Source organism: Clinocottus analis, unplaced genomic scaffold (genome assembly GCF_023055335.1).
Source record: "Clinocottus analis isolate CAN_PGR_092001 unplaced genomic scaffold, fCliAna1.0.p SCAF_31, whole genome shotgun sequence".
Classification (NCBI taxonomy): Eukaryota; Metazoa; Chordata; class Actinopteri; order Perciformes; family Cottidae; genus Clinocottus; species Clinocottus analis.
The window spans coordinates 1,741,030-1,760,470 of NW_027176054.1; the positions used below are offsets into that span (position 1 = coordinate 1,741,030).

The 19,441-nt window shown below is 43.5% G+C and overlaps 1 protein-coding gene across 7 annotated transcripts in view; it reads right to left on the reverse strand.

Moving 5' to 3' along the window:
• Nucleotides 1-641: 641 nt before the first annotated feature.
• Nucleotides 642-19,441, reverse strand: part of LOC137798663 (basement membrane-specific heparan sulfate proteoglycan core protein-like) — a 44,268-nt gene continuing 25,468 nt past the window's right edge. For 5 of the 7 annotated variants that reach the window (XM_068595557.1, XM_068595556.1, XM_068595558.1 and 2 more), the window contains 18 exons: nt 18,755-18,784; nt 18,115-18,375; nt 16,422-16,685; nt 15,639-15,896; nt 14,888-15,151; nt 13,768-14,028; nt 13,019-13,282; nt 11,900-12,160; nt 8,922-9,182; nt 6,737-7,000; nt 5,617-5,877; nt 4,771-5,031; nt 4,429-4,689; nt 3,587-3,847; nt 3,248-3,505; nt 2,723-2,816; nt 2,548-2,605; nt 1,336-2,098 (listed from right to left, as the gene is read on the reverse strand). In XM_068595557.1, coding sequence (XP_068451658.1) covers nt 1,967-2,098; nt 2,548-2,605; nt 2,723-2,816; nt 3,248-3,505; nt 3,587-3,847; nt 4,429-4,689; nt 4,771-5,031; nt 5,617-5,877; nt 6,737-7,000; nt 8,922-9,182; nt 11,900-12,160; nt 13,019-13,282; nt 13,768-14,028; nt 14,888-15,151; nt 15,639-15,896; nt 16,422-16,685; nt 18,115-18,375; nt 18,755-18,784 — 3,974 coding nt within the window. In that variant the 3' untranslated portion in view covers nt 1,336-1,966. Of the gene's footprint in view, nt 1,052-1,148; nt 1,298-1,335; nt 2,099-2,547; nt 2,606-2,722; nt 2,817-3,247; nt 3,506-3,586; nt 3,848-4,428; nt 4,690-4,770; nt 5,032-5,616; nt 5,878-6,736; nt 7,001-8,921; nt 9,183-11,899; nt 12,161-13,018; nt 13,283-13,767; nt 14,029-14,887; nt 15,152-15,638; nt 15,897-16,421; nt 16,686-18,114; nt 18,376-18,754; nt 18,785-19,441 lie in introns of those variants that run through there. The other 2 variants (XR_011079382.1, XM_068595560.1) reach the window with 2 other exon arrangements.

A 19,441-nucleotide genomic window follows, 5' to 3' on the forward strand; every position in this document is an offset into this window, starting at 1 on the left:
GAAGGAGTACCTCGGGGTCTTGTTCACGAGTGAGGGTAAGGTGGAGCGGGAGATCGACAGGCGGATCGGTGCGGCTGCAGCAGTAAAACAGGCGCTGTACCGGTCCGTCTTGGTGAAGAGGGAGCTGAGTCGGAAGGCGAAGCTCTCCATTTACTGGTCGGTCTACGTTCCAACCCTCACCTATGGTCACGAACTCTGGGTCGTGACCGAAAGAACGAGGTCGCGGATACAAGCGGCCGAAATGAGCTTCCTCCGTAGAGTGGCCGGGCTCAGCCTTAGAGATAGGGTAAGGAGCTCGGACATCAGGAGGCATCTAATCCGGATGCCTCCTGGACGCCTCCCATTAGAGGTTTTCCAGGCACGTCCAACTGGGAAGAGGCCCCGGGGAAGACCCAGGACACGCTGGAGGGATTATAGCTCCCGGCTGGCCTGGGAACGTCTCAAGGTCCCCCAGAACGAGCTGGAAAATGTTGCGGGTGAGAGGGAAGCCTGGGTCGGTCTGCTGGGTGTGCTGCCACCGCGACCCGACCCCGGATAAGTGGCAGAAAATGGATGGATGTATGGATATTGAAAAGTCCAATTAAGCAGCTTTACGTTTAGAGACAAGAACTTAGACGATACACAAACTTGTGATGCACCTTTATTAATATAACAGAGGAATATTGGATATATTTGAAAACAAAAACAGCAAATTCAACTAACAGCAGTGCAGAAAGTGGTAAAGACGTGCTGTTTATAGACAAATGCACTTTATAAGATGCTGGTAAAATATTATTCATTAGTAACATGTTGAAGCTAATTCTTTCCTGGTAGCCTATTTATATATTACAAGCTGACCACCCATTGGCTGACTGATACTAGTACTCTGCTGGGAGACTTAAAGATGATTAATACGGTTTGTCAAACCTGATATTCATGCATGTGTATTGAACCTGCTAAAACAACTGTAGAGTAGCGGACCACAGATCTGTGACCTGTTCATCCTCTTGGTGGTTTGATGACTGAATTGCACAGTGCAGGTGAATCATCCACAGCTTCTGGACGCTTTTACCTGTGAAGAAAGACAGTAGACTCAAGAATAGGTTTACACAGCATTAAAACTGTGGGAATAAACTTTGTGGGGTAAAGAAAGATTGTAACCGACTTACTCGTTGGCAGCAGTGGCGCTATTACAGTTGACGGGTGTGCACAACCTCCGCTTCCTCGTTGGGTCTCTGGGGCAGAGCTTGCCCGATCATGCAGTACAGATGATTTTCCTGGTTTTCAGAGAAGTTCACGCTGGCATTAATCTATAGAACTTCTCATAAAACCACAAACAGGTATCACAGTAAGACTCAAAATTGGGTGGAAAATAAAGAGATCGCCACTAAAACATGAATAAAAATATAAATAATGGAACTTGTTCTTTGGTCCATATGTTGCTGGGACATGTGAGTCTTGTCCTGTGAAGGAAAAGTCTCCTTCAATGTTAAAAGACATCGAAATGTTTTCACCCTCTATCACTAATGTCGGGGGGAAAAGAACAGGGATTGGATTAGAGAGACACTCCTACCTTCATTAAGACACGCCCACCTTCATTAAGACACTTCCACCTTCAATAAGACACGCCCACCTTGAATAAGACAGGCCTACCTTCAACAAGACACGCCCACCTTCAATAAGACAGGCCGACCTTCAACAAGACACGACCACCTGCCATAAGACACGCCTACCTTCATTAAGACACGCCCACCTTTAATAAGACATGCCTACCTTCAATAACGTCTATGAGCTGCTTGGAGATGCACAAAGACACACATTAGTGTTCTAGGGTTAAGTACCTATTGGATAAGTACATCTCTTTTTTTGGCATTGAATACATATGAGCAACTAGTAAAACATCTTCAGGATTTAAGGGGAGGGGCTTGTTTTAAAATTACTTCGTCAGGCGCTACAAACTCCCAGATTCACTATTTATTCCAAATTCTCATGTTGTGGCAACAAACCTCAGTTTCAAAGTCAAAAAGTGAACCACGGGTTTGAGGTAACTTCTGTTTTCGTGGGTGTAATCCCTCCTGGTCACCAGCAGAGGTGAATGAAGTTCCCCTTCATTAACACACTAAAAAGGGCCAAATTTCTTAGATTGGTGGTCGTAGACAGAAACATATAACTTAGGAGTCGCAATGCAAGGAAGTCAGTGTTTCTAGACCGGAAAACAACATGTACCAGTGTACGAAATGTGGGATTGATGTTTAGTTGAATAGTGTCTTCTCATGTTATAGTCTTTCGTCTGGGCAACAAATTCATTTAGGCAAACACACTTCTCGTTGACTTCAGTGAAAAGGTACTGATTTTCAATATGTTTTTTTACATTTTTGCCACTCGCTTTATATCTTCTATCTCTGCTGTCTTTACCTGATGAACTGAAGTAAATGTTTTTATAATAAATGTAGCGCAGAGGTTCAAAATGGCAGCCACATCTAGTGTTTAAATTGAGAAGGGCAAAGAACGTACAGGTGAGAGTGAACTCTTTGTGACACCTCTCTCTTGTGAGCTCTTCTTCCTCACCTGAGTGTTGTTGTTTGGTGTCTCTGCAGGCTGGTTGTTTTCGTCGGATAACCTCTTTCTTTTGGACAGAAGAAATGATGAAGTAACAAACTAATGATCAAGTAAAGTTACTCAACAACTGAGCAAATATCAGATGCAAGATGTCTGCACATAATCACAGTGAAGCTGAACTCACCTGATCAATAGGAAGATATCGAGGAACATGAGAGCCAGGAAAACAGCAATGGCTAATCCAACAGCTGACCAAAGAATTATTTCTGTCAGTGAACCTGGGAAACAGTGATGAAGCAGGACAATGATTATGGGATGACAGGTTGTTTGTTTCCAATAGAAACTGATCATTAGAAATACAATTATATTGATGCAGAAGCATTCTAAATAGAATCTACTTTTGCTTGCTTTTGTTGCCCCATAACAGAAGAACAATACGATGTGACAGAATCTTTAGGACCTCAAGATCTTCTCTATGCAGATGATATACTTCTTTATCCATCTGTGACCTCAAAGGAAAGTGTGAAGCAGTTGAGTTAAAGGTCGCATTAAAGAAATAAAATAGTTGTTAAATGGATTTTCATGTTTAAAACAACGTAGCTGACATCGTGCTACTGTTGATTCCAAGTGAGCGTTTGCTGTGTGTTGCTGGTTGAACAGGATTGTTAAGATAACGTGTAAGTGACGGGTCCTGATGAGAATGACTGACCTGACATAGTGATGTGATACAAGGTGGAGTTACTGCGTCCTCTGGTGTTCTGGGCTTCACAGTAATAATTCCCAGTGTGTTTATTTCTGAAGTCAATGATGGTGAAGAGGTGTCCTGATGCTTTTGGTGAGTCTTCATTCTCCTTGTACCAGCTGTAGTTAGCTGCTGGGTTAGCATCACTGCTACAGGTCAGATTCACTGTACTGCCATCAGCTATCCTAAAAGGACTCACTGACACAGAGGGAATCTTTGGAGCGTCTGGAGGAGAAATACGTATAAATCGATTAACACTGATGTGCAGAGTTTGGCCCAAGAGAAGAGCTAATGTTTTGTACTCACACTGGACATTTAAAAATAGAGATGTAGAGTCAATGCTTCCATGTGGATTCTTAGAATTGCAGTAGTAGTTCCCTCTGTCCTCAGAGCTGATGGGGGTGAAACCATAAACACCTTTTGGTCCTTGAAGCACTGGTTGGTTCCCCTTGTACCAGGTGTAGCGAGCTGCTGGGTTAGCATCACTGCTACAGGTCAGAGTCACTGAACTGCCCTCCACTATCTCACCAGAGGGACTGACTGACACAGAGGGAAGCCTTGGAGCATCTGGAGGAGACAAGTTAACAGAGATTATTCTAGTTTAAGTTTGTTTTAATGAAGGAGAACACGTGGTCAGGGCTCTCAAGTTTTGAAGGCAGGCAAGAGCGACATATATGCCATATATATTTTTCGTGTAGCCCATTTATTTTTTCTGATTGGCTGATGAGTGGCACCTCACGGCAGAACTCCAGGGGATTTGGAGGAGACGTGCTTGATTCCTCTGTGGTGAGGGCAGCGTGACCAGGTCATGTCTGCGCACTGCAGCACATTAAATAGCCTGGAGTTTTTTTCAGCGTGAAAATACGATGTGTGGCGGGAGGGCGTGGCTTAAGACCAACATGAGTGACAGTCACGCTCAATGCGTGACACTTGAGAGCCGTGCGTGGTATTTGAATAATAAACTGTGAATAGCTGTGTGTATATCAGTATTTCTGTCGTCAAAGATGACAAATGGACGTGACGGTTCGAATGTGACTGAATGTGAAGCAACTAGAGCTGAAGAAAGTAGTTATGATCAGTGAAGTCTTCTCCTGCAAAGACCGGACACATTTAAGATGTTTCTTAGATTTTAATAAACTTTCACTCACATTTCACATCAATATTGATGAATTTAGATCTCTTCGTCCCCAGCTTGTTCTCAGCTTCACAGACATACTCGCCAGAGTCAGAGGGCTGGATGGAGCTGAAGATGAGCTGAGGTCCTTTACTGAGAGGTTTGTTTTCGTTCTTCTTGTACCAGGTGTAGCTAGCTGCTGGGTTAGCATCACCGCTACAGGTCAGAGTCACTGAATTGCCCTCCACTATCTTACGAGAGGGACTCACTGACACAGAGGGAATCTTTGGAGCGTCTGGAGGAGAAATACGTATTAACAGATTAACACTGATGTGCAGAGTTTGGCCCAAGAGAAGAGCTAATGTTTTGTACTCACACTGGACATTTAAAAATAGAGATGTAGAGTCAATGCTTCCATGTGGATTTTCAGACTTGCAGTAGTAGTTCCTTCTGTCTTCAGAGCTGATGGAGGTGAAACCATAAACACCTTTTGGTCCTTGAGGCAGTGGTTTTTTCTCCTTGTACCAGGTGTAGCTAGCTGCTGGGTTAGCATCACTGCTACAGGTCAGAGTCACTGAACTGCCCTCCACTATCTCACCAGAGGGACTCACTGACACAGAGGGAAGCCTTGGAGCATCTGGAGGAGACAAGTTAACAGAGATTATTCTAGTTTAAGTTTGTTTTAATGAAGGAGAACACGTGGTCAGGGCTCTCAAGTTTTGAAGACAGGCAAGAGCGACATATATGCCATATATATTTTTCGTGTAGCCCATTTCTTTTTTCTGATTGGCTGATGAGTGGCACCTCACGGCAGAACTCCAGGGGATTTGGAGGAGACGTGCTTGATTCCTCTGTGGTGAGGGCAGCAGGTCCAGGTCATGTCTGCGCTCTGCAGCACATTAAATAGCCTGGAGTTTTCTTTTCAGCGTGAGAAATACGATGTGTGGCGGGAGGGCGTGGCTTAAGACCAACATGAGTGACAGTCACGCTCAATGCGTGACACTTGAGAGCCCTGCATGGTATTTGAATAATAAACTCTGAATAGCTGTGAGTATATCAGTATTTCTGTCGTCAAAGATGACAATGGATGTGACGAATTGAATCTGACTGAATGTGAAGCAAGTAGAGCTGAAGAAAGTAGTTATGATCAGTGGAGTCTTCTCCTGCAAAGACCGGACACATTTAAGATGTTTGTTATATTTTAATAAAGTGTTTCACTCACATTTCACATCAATAGAGCTGAATTCAGATCCCTTCATCCCCAGATGGTTCTTAGCTTCACAGACATACTCTCCAGAGTTAGAGGACTGGATGGAGCTGAAGACGAGCCGAGGTCCTTTATTGAGAGGTTTGTTTTCGTTCTTCTTGTTCCAGGTGTAGTTAGCTGCTGGGTTAGCATCACTGCGACAGGTCAGAGTCACTGAACTGCCCTCCACTATCTTACCAGAGGGACTCACTGACACAGAGGGAAGCCTTGGAGCATCTGGAGGAGAAAACATTTTCAGCAGAATAAATATCCGTCAGCAGTCTGCAGGATACTCTGGCAGAAAAGGCTCTGGCCTCACTGTTGCCATCACAGGTAGTTTCTCCTCCTACACTAATAAAGTACAGCTGGATGCAGATGGACGTTTGTTTGTTTTTTGTCGCAAGCTCCAGGAAATATAGGGAATCAAGAAAGAACACAGAGGTTAGAAAATAAGAAGTAAATGACACTTTGCTTTCAAACAACTCCTCACACGTAATGCCATCATGTTCTGTCTGTTTAGAGATTGATCATTGTTTCACTGTCTATTCTTACAAAGACATAATAATACATATCCCTTTGTTATTCATTGGGTTGTCACTATTGTTGTATATAACATTGTGTTGTGTACTTTTCTGGTCTTTTACTTGTTTTCTCTGCGTTCGTTTGGGACTTCCTTGAAAATGAGAGGATACATATCAAGGGGTTTATCTGTGTATAATCAATGTCATTCATTTAAAAAAAGGTAGAGCGTGTCGCATTTAGATGGAATGTACTATTCATGAGATTGTTTTTTTGCGTGTATAATCACCTGAAAATAGGAATCGTTGTGTTTTCATTGGCTTAAAATGAGCCGTTTATGTCCACACATGAGGACGTTTCTTAAGAGGTGTTTCTACTTTAACCCAGAGAGGGAAATAGAAAAATAATTGAATGTGCTTCGCACACGGGATGTCGTCAGATCTTACACACTAGACTATAATGACGTCGCCAAATGAGCGACAGCAGTGATGCCAATGCCGACTAAAACGGCCCCACAACGTCTACGGCAGACAAAATCAATTTTCTTTATTTTTGTCCAATAAGATGTTTCACTCACATTTCACGTCAATAGAGATGGATGAAGTCGACCTCTTCCTCCCCAGATGGTTCTTAGCTTCACAGACATACTCTCCAGAGTTAGAGGACTGGATGGAGCTAAAGATGAACTGAGGTCCTTCACTGACATGTTTCTTTTCGTTCTTCTTGTACCAGGTGTAGCTAGCTGCTGGGTTAGCATCACTGCTACAGGTCAGAGTCACTGAACTGCCCTCCACTATCTCACCAGAGGGACTCACTGACACAGAGGGAAGCCTTGGAGGATCTGGAGGAGACGAGTTAACAGAGATTATTCTAGAAGATATGTTTTTCTGAATGGCTGATGAGTGGCACCTCACGGCAGAACTCCAGGGGATTTGGAGGAGACGTGCTTGAGTCCTCTGTGGTGAGGGCACCGCGACCAGGTCATGTCTGCGCGCTGCTGCACATTAAATAGCCTGGAGTTTTTTTTTTCAGCGTTAGAAATATAATGTGTGGTGGGAGGGCGTGATTGAAGCCAAATATGAGTGACATCCATCCATCCATCGCTTGGGGCAGGCATGTTGTCCCCACCTGCAGGAAGCAATCCACCGGTTTTCGGCAGAGAACCACTTTGAGGAACTTTTAGGAGTTCCTCAAAGTGATCCTTCCACCGTCCGACGATGTCCCCAGTCCGAGTCAGCAGTTCCCCTCCCCCACTCAGCAGCTTGGGGTAGGCCCTGCTTTCCCTTTCTGATCCGCCGGATGGTTTGCCAGAACCTCTTTGAGGCCAACCGAAAGTCCTTCTCTATGGCCTCCCCGAACTCTTCCCATGCCCTAGTTTTATCATCCGCAACCGCCGCAGCTGCAGCCCTGTTGGCCTGCCGGTACCCACCACTGCTTCAGGAGACCCCTGGGCCAACCAGGCCCGAAAAGCCTCCTTCTTCAGCTTGACGGCTTCCCTCTCCCCCGGTGTCCACCACCGGGTTCTCGGGTTACCGCCGCGACAGGCACCGACGACCTTCCGACCACAACTCCTGGCGGGTGCTTCCACAATGGAGCCTTTGAACAAGGTTTACTCGGATTCCATGTCCCCAACCTCCCCCAGGATGCATGAAAAGTTCTTCCGGAGGTGGGAGTTGAAGACCTTCCGGACAGGATTCTCAGCCAAATGTTCCCAGTTCACCCTCACAACACGTTTGGGCTTGCCAGGTCTTTCCTGCCGTCTCCCCCGCCATCTGATCCAACTCACCACCAGGTGGTGATCAGTTGACAGCTCTGCTCCTCTCTTCACCCGAGTGTCCAAGACATACGGCCGCAGGTCAGATGGTACGATTACAAAGTCGATCATTGATCTTTGGCCTAAGGTGTTCTGGTACCAAGTACACTTATGAACCACCTTATGCTCGAACACGGTGTTTGTGATGGCCAAACCGTGGCTTGCACAGAAGTCCAACAACAGAACACCGTTCGGGTTCAGATCGGGCAAGCCGTTCCTCCCAATCACCCCCCCGCCAAGTCTCACTGTCATTACCCACGTGACCGTTGAAGTCTCCCAGGAGAACTATAGAGTCGGCAGGAGGCGCCCTCTCCAGGACCCCTCCAACCGACTCCAAGAAGGCCGGATACTCCGAGCTGCTGTTCGGTGCATAAGCACAAACAACAGTCAGAGCCTTACTCACCGCAACCCGGAGGCGCAGGGAGGCGACCTTCTCGCTCACTGAAAAAACTCTAACATAGTAGCGCCCAGCCGGGGGCTCGTGAGTTTTCCCTTGTCCGGGCGAGGTGACTAAACTCCTAGTGCTGCTCTCATCACGTTTTTTTTTTTAAATCGCTATTAGTCTGGGCTCTCCCCTGAGACCTGTTTGCCTTGGGAGACCCTACCAGGGGCTGACGCCCCAGACAACATAGCTCCCAGGATCACTGAGCCACTCAAACTCCTCCACCACGTTAAGGCGGCGATTCGCGGAGGAGAACATGAGTGATAGTCACGCTCAATGCATGACACTTGAGAGCTCTGCGTAGTATTTAAATAATAAACTCTGAAACGCTGTGAGTATATCAGTATTTCTGTCGTCAAAGATGACAAATGGATGTGACGGTTTGAATCTGACTGAATGTAAAGCAAGTAGAGCTGAAGAAAGTAGTTATGATCAGTGGAGTCTTCTCCTGCAAAGACCGGACACATTTAAGATGTTTGTTAGATTTTAATAAACTGTTTCACTCACATTTCACATCAATAGAGCTGAATTCAGATCTCTTCGTCCCCACGTGGTTCTTAGCTTCACAGACATACTCTCCAGAGTTAGTGGACTGGATGGATCTGAAGACGAGCTGAGGTCCTTCACTGAGAGGTTTGTTTTCGTTCTTCTTGTACCAGGTGTAGCTAGCTGCTGGGTTAGCATCACTGCTACAGGTCAGAGTCACTGAACTGCCCTCCACTATCTCACCAGAGGGATTCACTGACACAGAGGGAAGCCTTGGAGCGTCTGGAGGAGAAAACATTTTCAGCAGAATAAATATCCGTCAGCAGTCTGCAGGATACTCTGGCAGAAAAGGCTCTGGCCTCACTGTTGCCATCACGGGTAGTTTCTCCTCCTACACTAATAAAGTACAGCTGGATGCAGATGGACGTTTGTTTGTTTTTTGTCGCAAGCTCCAGGAAATGTAGGGAATCAAGAAAGAACACAAAGGTTAGAAAATTAGAAGTAAATGACACTTTGCTTTCAAACAACTCACACGTAATGCCATCATGTTCTGTCTGTTTAGAGATTGATCATTGTTTCACTGTCTATTCTTACAAAGACATAATAATACATATCCCTTTGTTATTCATTGGGTTGTCACTATTGTTGTATATAACATTGTGTTGTTTACTCTTCTGGTCTTTTACTTGTTTTCTCTGCGTTCGTTTGGGACTTCCTTGAAAATGAGAGGATACATCTCAAGGGGTGTATCTGTGTATAATCAATGTCATTCATTTAAAAAAAAGGTAGATCGTGTCGCATTTAGATAGAATATACTATTCATGAGATTGTTTTTTTTGCATGTATAATCACCTGAAAATAGGAATCGTTGTGTTTTCATTGGCTTAAAATGAGCCGTTATGTCCACACATGAGGACGTTTCTTAAGAGGTGTTTCTACTTTAACCCAGAGAGGGAAATAGAAAAATAATTGAACGCGCTTCGCACACGGGATGTCGTCAGATCTTACACACTAGACTATAATGATGTCGCCAAATGAGCGACAGCAGTGATGCCAATGCCGACTAAAACGGCCCCACAACGTCTATGGCAGACAAAATCAATTTTCTTTATTTTTGTCCAATAAGATGTTTCACTCACATTTCACATCAAGAGAGACACATCAATGTCTGTTAGGAGGGCGTGACTTAAGACCAACATGAGTGACAGTCACGGTTAATGCGTGACACTTGAGAGCACTGCATGGTATTTGAATAACTAGAAAATTTCGCAAGAAATTTTGAAAGTGTGGCTACTACTGCCGTAAGACGACGCAATATATAGCTTTTGTTTATGACGCCCGTCTCTCTTCCAAAACACTTGAGTTGGTTTGTGTGTTAAACTGATTGGCTGATATGAAGCACCTGTGTGCTCGTCGTCACGGTGACCAAGTGAGAGCCAGCAGACTGATTAGAGGCAGACTGGACTGTGGACTTAAGTAGGAGCATTAATTATTTAATTAAAAAATCCTCATTTGAGCTTCATGTTAAGATACAGTTAATTCACGGGGCTTTTATTTTGGTAGGGGGGAGAGAGAGTGAGAGAGAGAGAGAGAGAGAGAGAGAGAGAGAGAGGTATTAGTAGTGGTAGTTGTATGATTGGCAGTAGTAGTAATAATAGTCAAAATGTGAGCAGCAGTAGTCAGACAAGAAGACAGACAGAGAGACAGAAGTCATTTGTGTTGTGTGTGCGTGTGTAAGTGTCTGTGTGTCTGTTAAACTGCCCGAATGAGAACACCTGTGGGTCGCTAGATCAAAGGTTGCTGTAGTGATGACTTCAAAGGGACTTCCTTACGCTGAGCTTAATAGACCTAAATGCTGTGGAACTCCTTTCAAACTATTTTTAAAAAAATGGTACTTTAAAAGCCACTATTGCTTCGATATCGCATATGGAGCGTTAGGAAGACCTGATAAACAGATACTGTGACTGGCGAGTCTGTACGATAAAACATGTGTCTGTACGGACGATTTACAAATCAGGTACGAGCTTCAGGGGAGACGTGGCTTTGGAGGGAGATTTAACATGGCGGCGGATGGCAGAGCGAGGTGGACTTGCTCTCACATTCAGTCCGATTTTCAAGACGTCTGAATGTGTTGGATTCCTATCGACCGCAGTTTACGACAGAAGTCAAGATTTCCAACGTTTTGAGCTATAAATTATGCCCAAAGAGTATACAGTACGGAGTTAACGGGAAATTAAAAAAAAAAAATTCACAAGATCTAACGTCACTCTGCACTCTAAGTATGACATCACGCACTCTGAGAGGCCCAATACACACCAATGTTAAAGAGAGAAAAGGTGGGAAAAAAAACATAAAACCAAAACAATAATTACATGAACACTGTGCTAGCTATCAAAAAATGTCCGATTAGGCAAAAGGACTCAAGCCTTTTGTCGACGTTTTAAACTTTAATTCATTTCTCTACCTCCTATTATGGCGAGTCTCTATGGGCATAAAGATGAGTGTTTTTTTTTTGTTGCTCTTTTCGCTGCGAAACCCCATTCAAAGTCAATGGGACAATTTCTTGCCACTTTTGCGATTTTCGGGAAAACGGCCAGGCGAATCACTTACAAAAGTCATAGCTAACTATTCCCGTGCAAGCCGCACGTTTTGATGTGTTTTGATGCATGTGCTGGCAACGCTGCGCTTGGAGTAGTGGTTCAAAGTTTTAGGCTACAAGAAGAAAAAGCCGTAAAAAGCCCCTAGGAGAACATGAAGTATGCTTACAGCATGGGGTCTATGACCTCATGCGGCTGAAGCCACACTTAATAAACTGTGAATAGCTGTGAGTATATAAGTATTTCTGTCGTCAAAGATGACAAATGGATGTGACGGTTTGAATCAGACTGAATGTGAAGCAAGTAGAGCTGAAGAAAGTAGTTATGATCAGTGAAGTCTTCTCCTGCAAAGACCTGACACATTGAAGATGTTTGTTACATTTAATAAACTGTTTCACTCACATTTCACATCAATAGAGCTGAATTCAGATCTCTTCTTCCCCACGTGGTTCTTAGCTTCACAGACATACTCTCCAGATTTAGAGGACTGGATGGAGCTGAAGACGAGCTGAGGTCCTTCACTGAGAGGTTTGTTTTCCTTCTTCTTGTACCAGGTGTAGTTAGCTGCTGGGTTAGCATCACTGCTACAGGTCAGAGTCACTGAACTGCCCTCCACTATCTCACCAGAGGGACTCACTGACACAGAGGGAATCCTTGGAGCGTCTGGAGGAGAAAACATTTTCAGCAGAATAAATATCCGTCAGCGGTCTGCAGGATACTCTGACAGAAATGGCTCTGGCCTCACTGTTGCCATCACAGGTAGTTTCTCCTCCTACACTAATAAAGTACAGCTGGATGCAGATGGACGTTTGTTTGTTTTTTGTCGCAAGCTCCAGGAAATATAGGGAATCAAGAAAGAACACAGAGGTTAGAAAATAAGAAGTAAATGACACTTTGCTTTCAAACAACTCCTCACACGTAATGCCATCATGTTCTGTCTGTTTTGAGATTGATCATTGTTTCACTGTCTATTCTTACAAAGACATAATAATACATATCCCTTTGTTATTCATTGGGTTGTCACTATTGTTGTATATAACATTGTGTTGTGTACTTTTCTGGTCTTTTACTTGTTTTCTCTGCGTTCGTTTGGGACTTCCTTGAAATTGAGAGGATACATCTCAAGGGGTTTATCTGTGTATAATCAATTTCATTCATTTAAAAAAGGTAGAGCGTGTCGCATTTAGATGGAATGTACTATTCATGAGTTTGTTCTTTTGCGTGTATAATCACCTGAAAATAGGAACCGTTGTGTTTTCATTGGCTTAAAATGAGCCGTTTATGTCCACACATGAGGACGTTTCTTAAGAGGTGTTTCTACTTTAACCCAGAGAGGGAAATAGAAAAATAATTGAATGCGCTTCGCACACGGGATGTCGTCAGATCTTACACACTAGACTATAATGACGTCGCCAAATGAGCGACAGCAGTGATGCCAATGCCGACTAAAACGGCCCCACAACGTCTACGGCAGACAAAATCAATTTTCTTTATTTTTGTCCAATAAGATGTTTCACTCACATTTTACATCAATAGAGATGGATGAAGTCGACCTCTTCCTCCCCAGATGGTTCTCAGCTTCACAGACATACTCTCCAGAGTTAGAGGACTGGATGGAGCTAAAGATGAACCGAGGTCCTTCACTGAGAGGTTTGTTTTCGTTCTTCTTGTACCAGGTGTAGTTAGCTGCTGGGTTAGCATCACTGCTACAGGTCAGAGTCACTGAACTGCCCTCCACTATCTCACCAGAGAGACTCACTGACACAGAGGGAAGCCTTGGAGCGTCTGGAGGAGACAAGTTAACAAAGATTATTTTGGAAGATATGTTTTTCTGATTGGCTGATGAGTGGCACCTCACGGCAGAACTCCAGGGGATTTGGAGGAGACGTGCTTGATTCCTCTGTGGTGAGGGCAGCACGTCCAGGTCATGTCTGCGCGCTGCTGCACATTAAATAGCCTGGAGTTTTTTTTCAGCGTGAAACTACGATGTGTGGCGGGAGGGCGTGGCTTAAGACCAACATGAGTGACAGTCACGCTCAATGCGTGACACTTGAGAGCCCTGCATGGTATTTGAATAATAAACTGTGAATAGCTGTGAGTATATCAGTATTTCTGTCGTCAAAGATGACAAATGGATGTGACGGTTTGAATCTGACTGAATGTGAAGCAACTAGAGCTGAAGAAAGTAGTTATGATCAGTGAAGTCTTCTTCTGCAAAGACCGGACACATTGAATATGTTTGTTATATTTTAATAAAGTGTTTCACTCACATTTCACATCAATAGAGCTGAATTCAGATCTCTTCGTCCCCACGTGGTTCTTAGCTTCACAGACATACTCTCCAGAGTTAGAGGACTGGATGGAGCTGAAGACGAGCTGAGGTCCTTCACTGAGAGGTTTGTTTTCGTTCTTCTTGTACCAGGTGTGGCTAGCTGCTGGGTTAGCATCACTGCTACAGGTCAGAGTCACTGAACTGCCCTCCACTATCTCACCAGAGGGACTCACTGACACAGAGGGAATCCTTGGAGCATCTGGAGGAGAAAACATTTTCAGCAGAATAAATATCCGTCAGCAGTCTGCAGGATACTCTGACAGAAAAGGCTCTGGCCTCACTGTTGCCATCACAGGTAGTTTCTCCTCCTACACTAATAAAGTACAGCTGGATGCAGATGGACGTTTGTTTGTTTTTTGTCGCAAGCTCCAGGAAATATAGGGAATCAAGAAAGAACACAGAGGTTAGAAAATAAGAAGTAAATGACACTTTGCTTTCAAACAACTCCTCACACATAATGCCATCATGTTCTGTCTGTTTAGAGATTGATCATTGTTTCACTGTCTATTCTTACAAAGACATAATAATACATATCCCTTTGTTATTCATTGGGTTGTCACTATTGTTGTATATAACATTGTGTTGTGTACTTTTCTGGTCTTTTACTTGTTTTCTCTGCGTTCGTTTGGGACTTCCTTGAAATTGAGTGGATACATTTCAAGGGGTTTATCTGTGTATAATCAATTTCATTCATTTAAAAAAAGGTAGAGCGTGTCACATGTAGATGGAATGTACTATTCATGAGTTTGTTTTTTTGCGTGTATAATCACCTGAAAATAGGAACCGTTGTGTTTTCATTGGCTTAAAATGAGCCGTTTATGTCCACACATGAGGACGTTTCTTAAGAGGTGTTTCTACTTTAACCCAGAGAGGGAAATAGAAAAATAATTGAATGCACTTCGCACACGGGATGTCGTCAGATCTTACACACTAGACTATAATGACGTCGCCAAATGAGCGACAGCAGTGATGCCAATGCCGACTAAAACGGCCCCACAACGTCTACGGCAGACAAAATCAATTTTCTTTATTTTTGTCCAAAAAGATGTTTCACTCACATTTTACATCAATAGAGATGGATGAAGTCGACCTCTTCCTCCCCAGATTGTTCTCAGCTTCACAGTGATACTCTCCAGAGTTAGAGGACTGGATGGAGCTGAAGATGAGCTGAGGTCCTTCACTTTCAGGTTTGTTTTCGTTCTTCTTGTACCAGGTGTAGTTAGCTGCTGGGTTAGCATCACCGCTACAGGTCAGAGTCACTGAACTGCCCTCCACTATCTCACCAGAGAGACTCACTGACACAGAGGGAATCTTTGGCGGATCTGGAGGAGACAAGTTACCAGAGATTATTCTAGAAGATATGTTTTTCTGATTGGCTGATGAGTGGCACCTCACGGCAGAACTCCAGGGGATTTGGAGGAGACGTGCTTGATTCCTCTGTGGTGAGGGCAGCACGTCCAGGTCATGTCTGCGCGCTGCTGCACATTAAATAGCCTGGAGTTTTTTTTTCAGGGTGAGAAATACGATGTGTGGCGGGAGGGCGTGGCTTAAGACCACCATGAGTGATAGTCACGCTCAATGCGTGACACTTGAGAGCCATGCGTGGTATTTGAATAATAAACTGTGAATAGCTGTGAGTATATCAGTATTTCTGTCGTCAAAGATGACAAATGGATGTGACGGTTTGAATCTGACTGAATGTGAAGCAAGTAGAGCTGAAGAAAGTAGTTATGATCAGTGAAGTCTTCTCCTGCAAAGACCGGATACATTTAAGATGTTTGTTACATTTTAATAAACTGTTTCACTCACATTTCACATCAATAAAGATGAATTCAGTTCCCCTCATCCCCAGCTGGTTCTTGGCTATACAGCGATACTCTCCAGAGTTAGAGGACTGGATGGAGCTGAAGTAGAGCTGAGTTCCTTCACTGACCGGTTTGTTTTCATTCTTCTTGAACCAGTTGTAGCTAGCTGGTGGGAAAGCTTCAGTGCCACAGGTCAAATTCACTGAACTGCCCTCCACTATCTCAGAGGGAATCTCTGACACAGAGGGAATCCTTGGAGCATCTGGAGGAGAAAACATTTTCAGCAGAATAAATATCCGTCAGCAGTCTGCAGGATACTCTGGCAGAAAAGGCTCTGGCCTCACTGTTGCCATCACGGGTAGTTTCTCCTCCTACACTAATAAAGTACAGAAGGATGCAGATGGACGTTTGTTTGTTTTTTGTCGCAAGCTCCAGGAAATGTAGGGAATCAAGAAAGAACACAAAGGTTAGAAAATTCACTGGGTTGGGTGTATAATCACCTGAAAATAGGAACCGTTGTGTTTTCATTGGCTTAAAATGAGCCGTTTATGTCCACACATGAGGACGTTTCTTACGAGGTGTTTCTACTTTAACCCAGAGAGGGAAATAGAAAAATAATTGAACGCGCTTCGCACACGGGATGTCGTCAGATCTTACACACTAGACTATAATGACGTCGCCAAATGAGTGACAGCAGTGATGCTAATGCCGACTAAAACGGCCCCACAACGTCTACGGCAGACAAAATCAATTTTCTTATTTTTGTTCAATAAGATGTTTCACTCACGTTTCACATAAAGAAAGATGGATGTAGGTGACCTCATCGCCCCCAGATGGTTCTCAGCTTTACAGTAATACTGTCCAGAGTCAGAGGAATGGACGGAGCTGAAGATGAAATGAGGTCCTTTACTGGCAGGTTTCTTATCGCTCCCCTTGTACCAGGTGTAGCTAGCTGCTGGGTTAGCAACACTGGTACAGGTCATATTCACAAAAGTGCCCTCATCAACATCACCAGAGGGTCTCACTGACACAGATGTAAGCTTTGGTGGATCTGGAGGAGAGAAGTTAACAGAGATTATTCTAGAAGATGTTTTTCTGATTGTCTGATAAGTGGCACCTCACGGCAGAACTCCAGGGGATTTGAAGGAGATGTGTTTGATTCCTCTGTGGTGAGGGCAGCACGACCAGGTCATGTGTGCACGCTGCGGCACATTAAATAGCCTGGAGTTTTTTTTTCAGGGTGAGACATACGCTGTGTGGCGGGAGAGCGTGATTTAAACCTTTTGAGCCCCAAAGTGACCCGCAGGGGGCATGAGCTTCGAGAATTTAGCAGGTATGTGTTTAAGTAGTGATATGAACCCCAAATGAGTTCTAATACTTGTTTTATATCATGTTTTTACAAAAAAATTGTGAAAAGATTTTTTTTTTTAAATAATAATTTTTACTCAACTAGCATGACCAAAAAAAAAAGATTTTGCGACAATGCGTTCTCGAACCGTTCCAAGTGTTTTCAACTCCACGGTGAAAGACCTAAACACACACCTCTTTGGAAAGATAAAGAACCGGAATCTGCAAGAATTCACAAAAAAACAAAGCCTTTGCCTGTTACTAACGATTTTGGTCAAAAAACTGTGTTGTTCGGTTCAAAAATGGAATAGTTAGAAGCTTTATGCATAAACCTGTTCTGATTGGTTGAAGCCTGTTTTCAAAGTCTGCAGAAATCCTTAAGACGTGTGACGCGTTTGAAAAAACGAAAAAAAAAATGAGGAAATGAAATTACCCCAGTTTGCATTCTACCAGAGTAAAGGCATTTGAAAACAAAACTGTGACTTTTTAGGTACTAATACACATTCACTATGCTTCTGAGCTTGATAGATTCGTACAAACTTGCACAATAAAATAAATGTGTTTATTATTGAAATCCAACTTTCTGGAGTGTAGTTATTAACAGAAACGTGAAAATTACTTTTGCTCGAAAAAGTGACAGCAAAGTTTTTTGAGGTTACGGGTTTTATGCAATTACATAAACATTAACGATATTTTTTCGGTTTTGATAGATCTCTTTCCACAAGTTTTTACTGTATTTTAGTAATTTAAATTAAGTTAATCAACGTTGTGGTTCCGGAAATCCTGTCGGAACTGTCACTTGACCTTTTTTATCATTTCATTGTCTCATAATGGGTGCAGCAGGTTTTGGGAGGGCATGAGGCTATAAAGGTTAAGACCAACATAAGTGACAGTCACGCTCAATGCGTGACACTTGAGAGCCCTGCATGGTATTTGAATAATAAACTGTGAATAGCTGTGTGTATATTAGTATTTCTGTCGTCAAAGATGACAAATGGATGTGACGGTTTTAATCTGACTGAATGTGAAGCAAGTAGAGCTGAAGAAAGTAGTTATGATCAGTGAAGTCTTCTCCTGCAAAGACTGGACAAATTTAAGATGTTTGTTATATTTTAATAAACTGTTTCACTCACATTTCACATTAATAAAGAGGAAGTCAGATTTCTTCTTGATAGGCTTTCCAGGTACCTCAGCTTTACAGTAAAAGACTCCATATTGAGACGCCTTGATGGATTCGAAGACGAGCTTAGGTCCACGACCGGAATATATAGCATCTTGATCACTGGTGGAACCTTCCAACATCTTATACCAGGTGTAGACAGATCCTTGCGGACGATCCCTGTGACAGGTCAGAGTCACTTTATCGCCCTCCACTATCTCACCAGAGGGAATCACTGAAAAGAGAGAAGGTTAAGCTTTGGAGCATCTCGAGGAGACGATTTTACACAAGTTATTGATAACATCTGGCAAATGTTAGTACATGAACACAGAAACCTTTAAAGAAATGATATAAAATGAGACGGAGACAAAAACAAACTTAGTAGCAGATTTAGACTGAAGAGTGACGAACGGATATCCATCAAAATGTGTATGTGTGTGTGTGTGTGTGTCCGTCTTATGTGCAAAGAAAAAAGAGTATCAAATAAAAAACAATAATGATTAACGTGCAATACATTAATGAATAATGTATTTATATTATTTCATATATTATTATCATGCAAGTGTGTGTGTGTGTGTGTGTGTGTGTGTGTTGGGGGTGAACCCACATGTTACCTGTGATAGTGGGTATGGTTCCCTGCACCGCTGTAACACAGAGCACATCAGAAACCACGATCAGATCCACAAGAGGAGAGAACAAGTGCTTCAATATGGAATCCTGCTGGAGAAGCAAACTTCACTCATTCATCACTCCGACCTGACCGGCCACGCTTTAGGGGGCGGGGCTACAAGGTGATTGACAGGTCTCTTACCAGAGACGTATACAGCGTCTCTAAGTCACTCCCCCACAGTCCAAATATGGTCACTTCCTGTTCATCGGTTGTGGAAAACAACAACAACAACAACATGGCGACGGGAAAATCACCCGTCCACAAACCAACGGGTGACGCCTCGATGATGACGTCCATTTATTAACACCGTTTGTGTGTCTTACAGCAACTCACGTTCGTCTCTTTTTGTTTGGATTTTGTGCCTCCTCGATTCCTTTCCTCGCCTCTCGAGACACGAGGAGAGAGGAGTCGAGGCAACAGGCATGTAACGATGCGACGCCCTCAACCTCCAGAGCCGTCGCTTCGCAAAACATGTGCTTTGGACATTAAGGTAGATAAGGAGCAGCGTGAACTCAAACGTGTTTAATTCGTCTTTAAACACGAGTGGAAACATGATTTGTGAAACGAGGAAAAAAAGGCTTTAAAAACAAGTCTAGAAACTTAATAACTCTGCAGCCGTACTGCAAAGAAC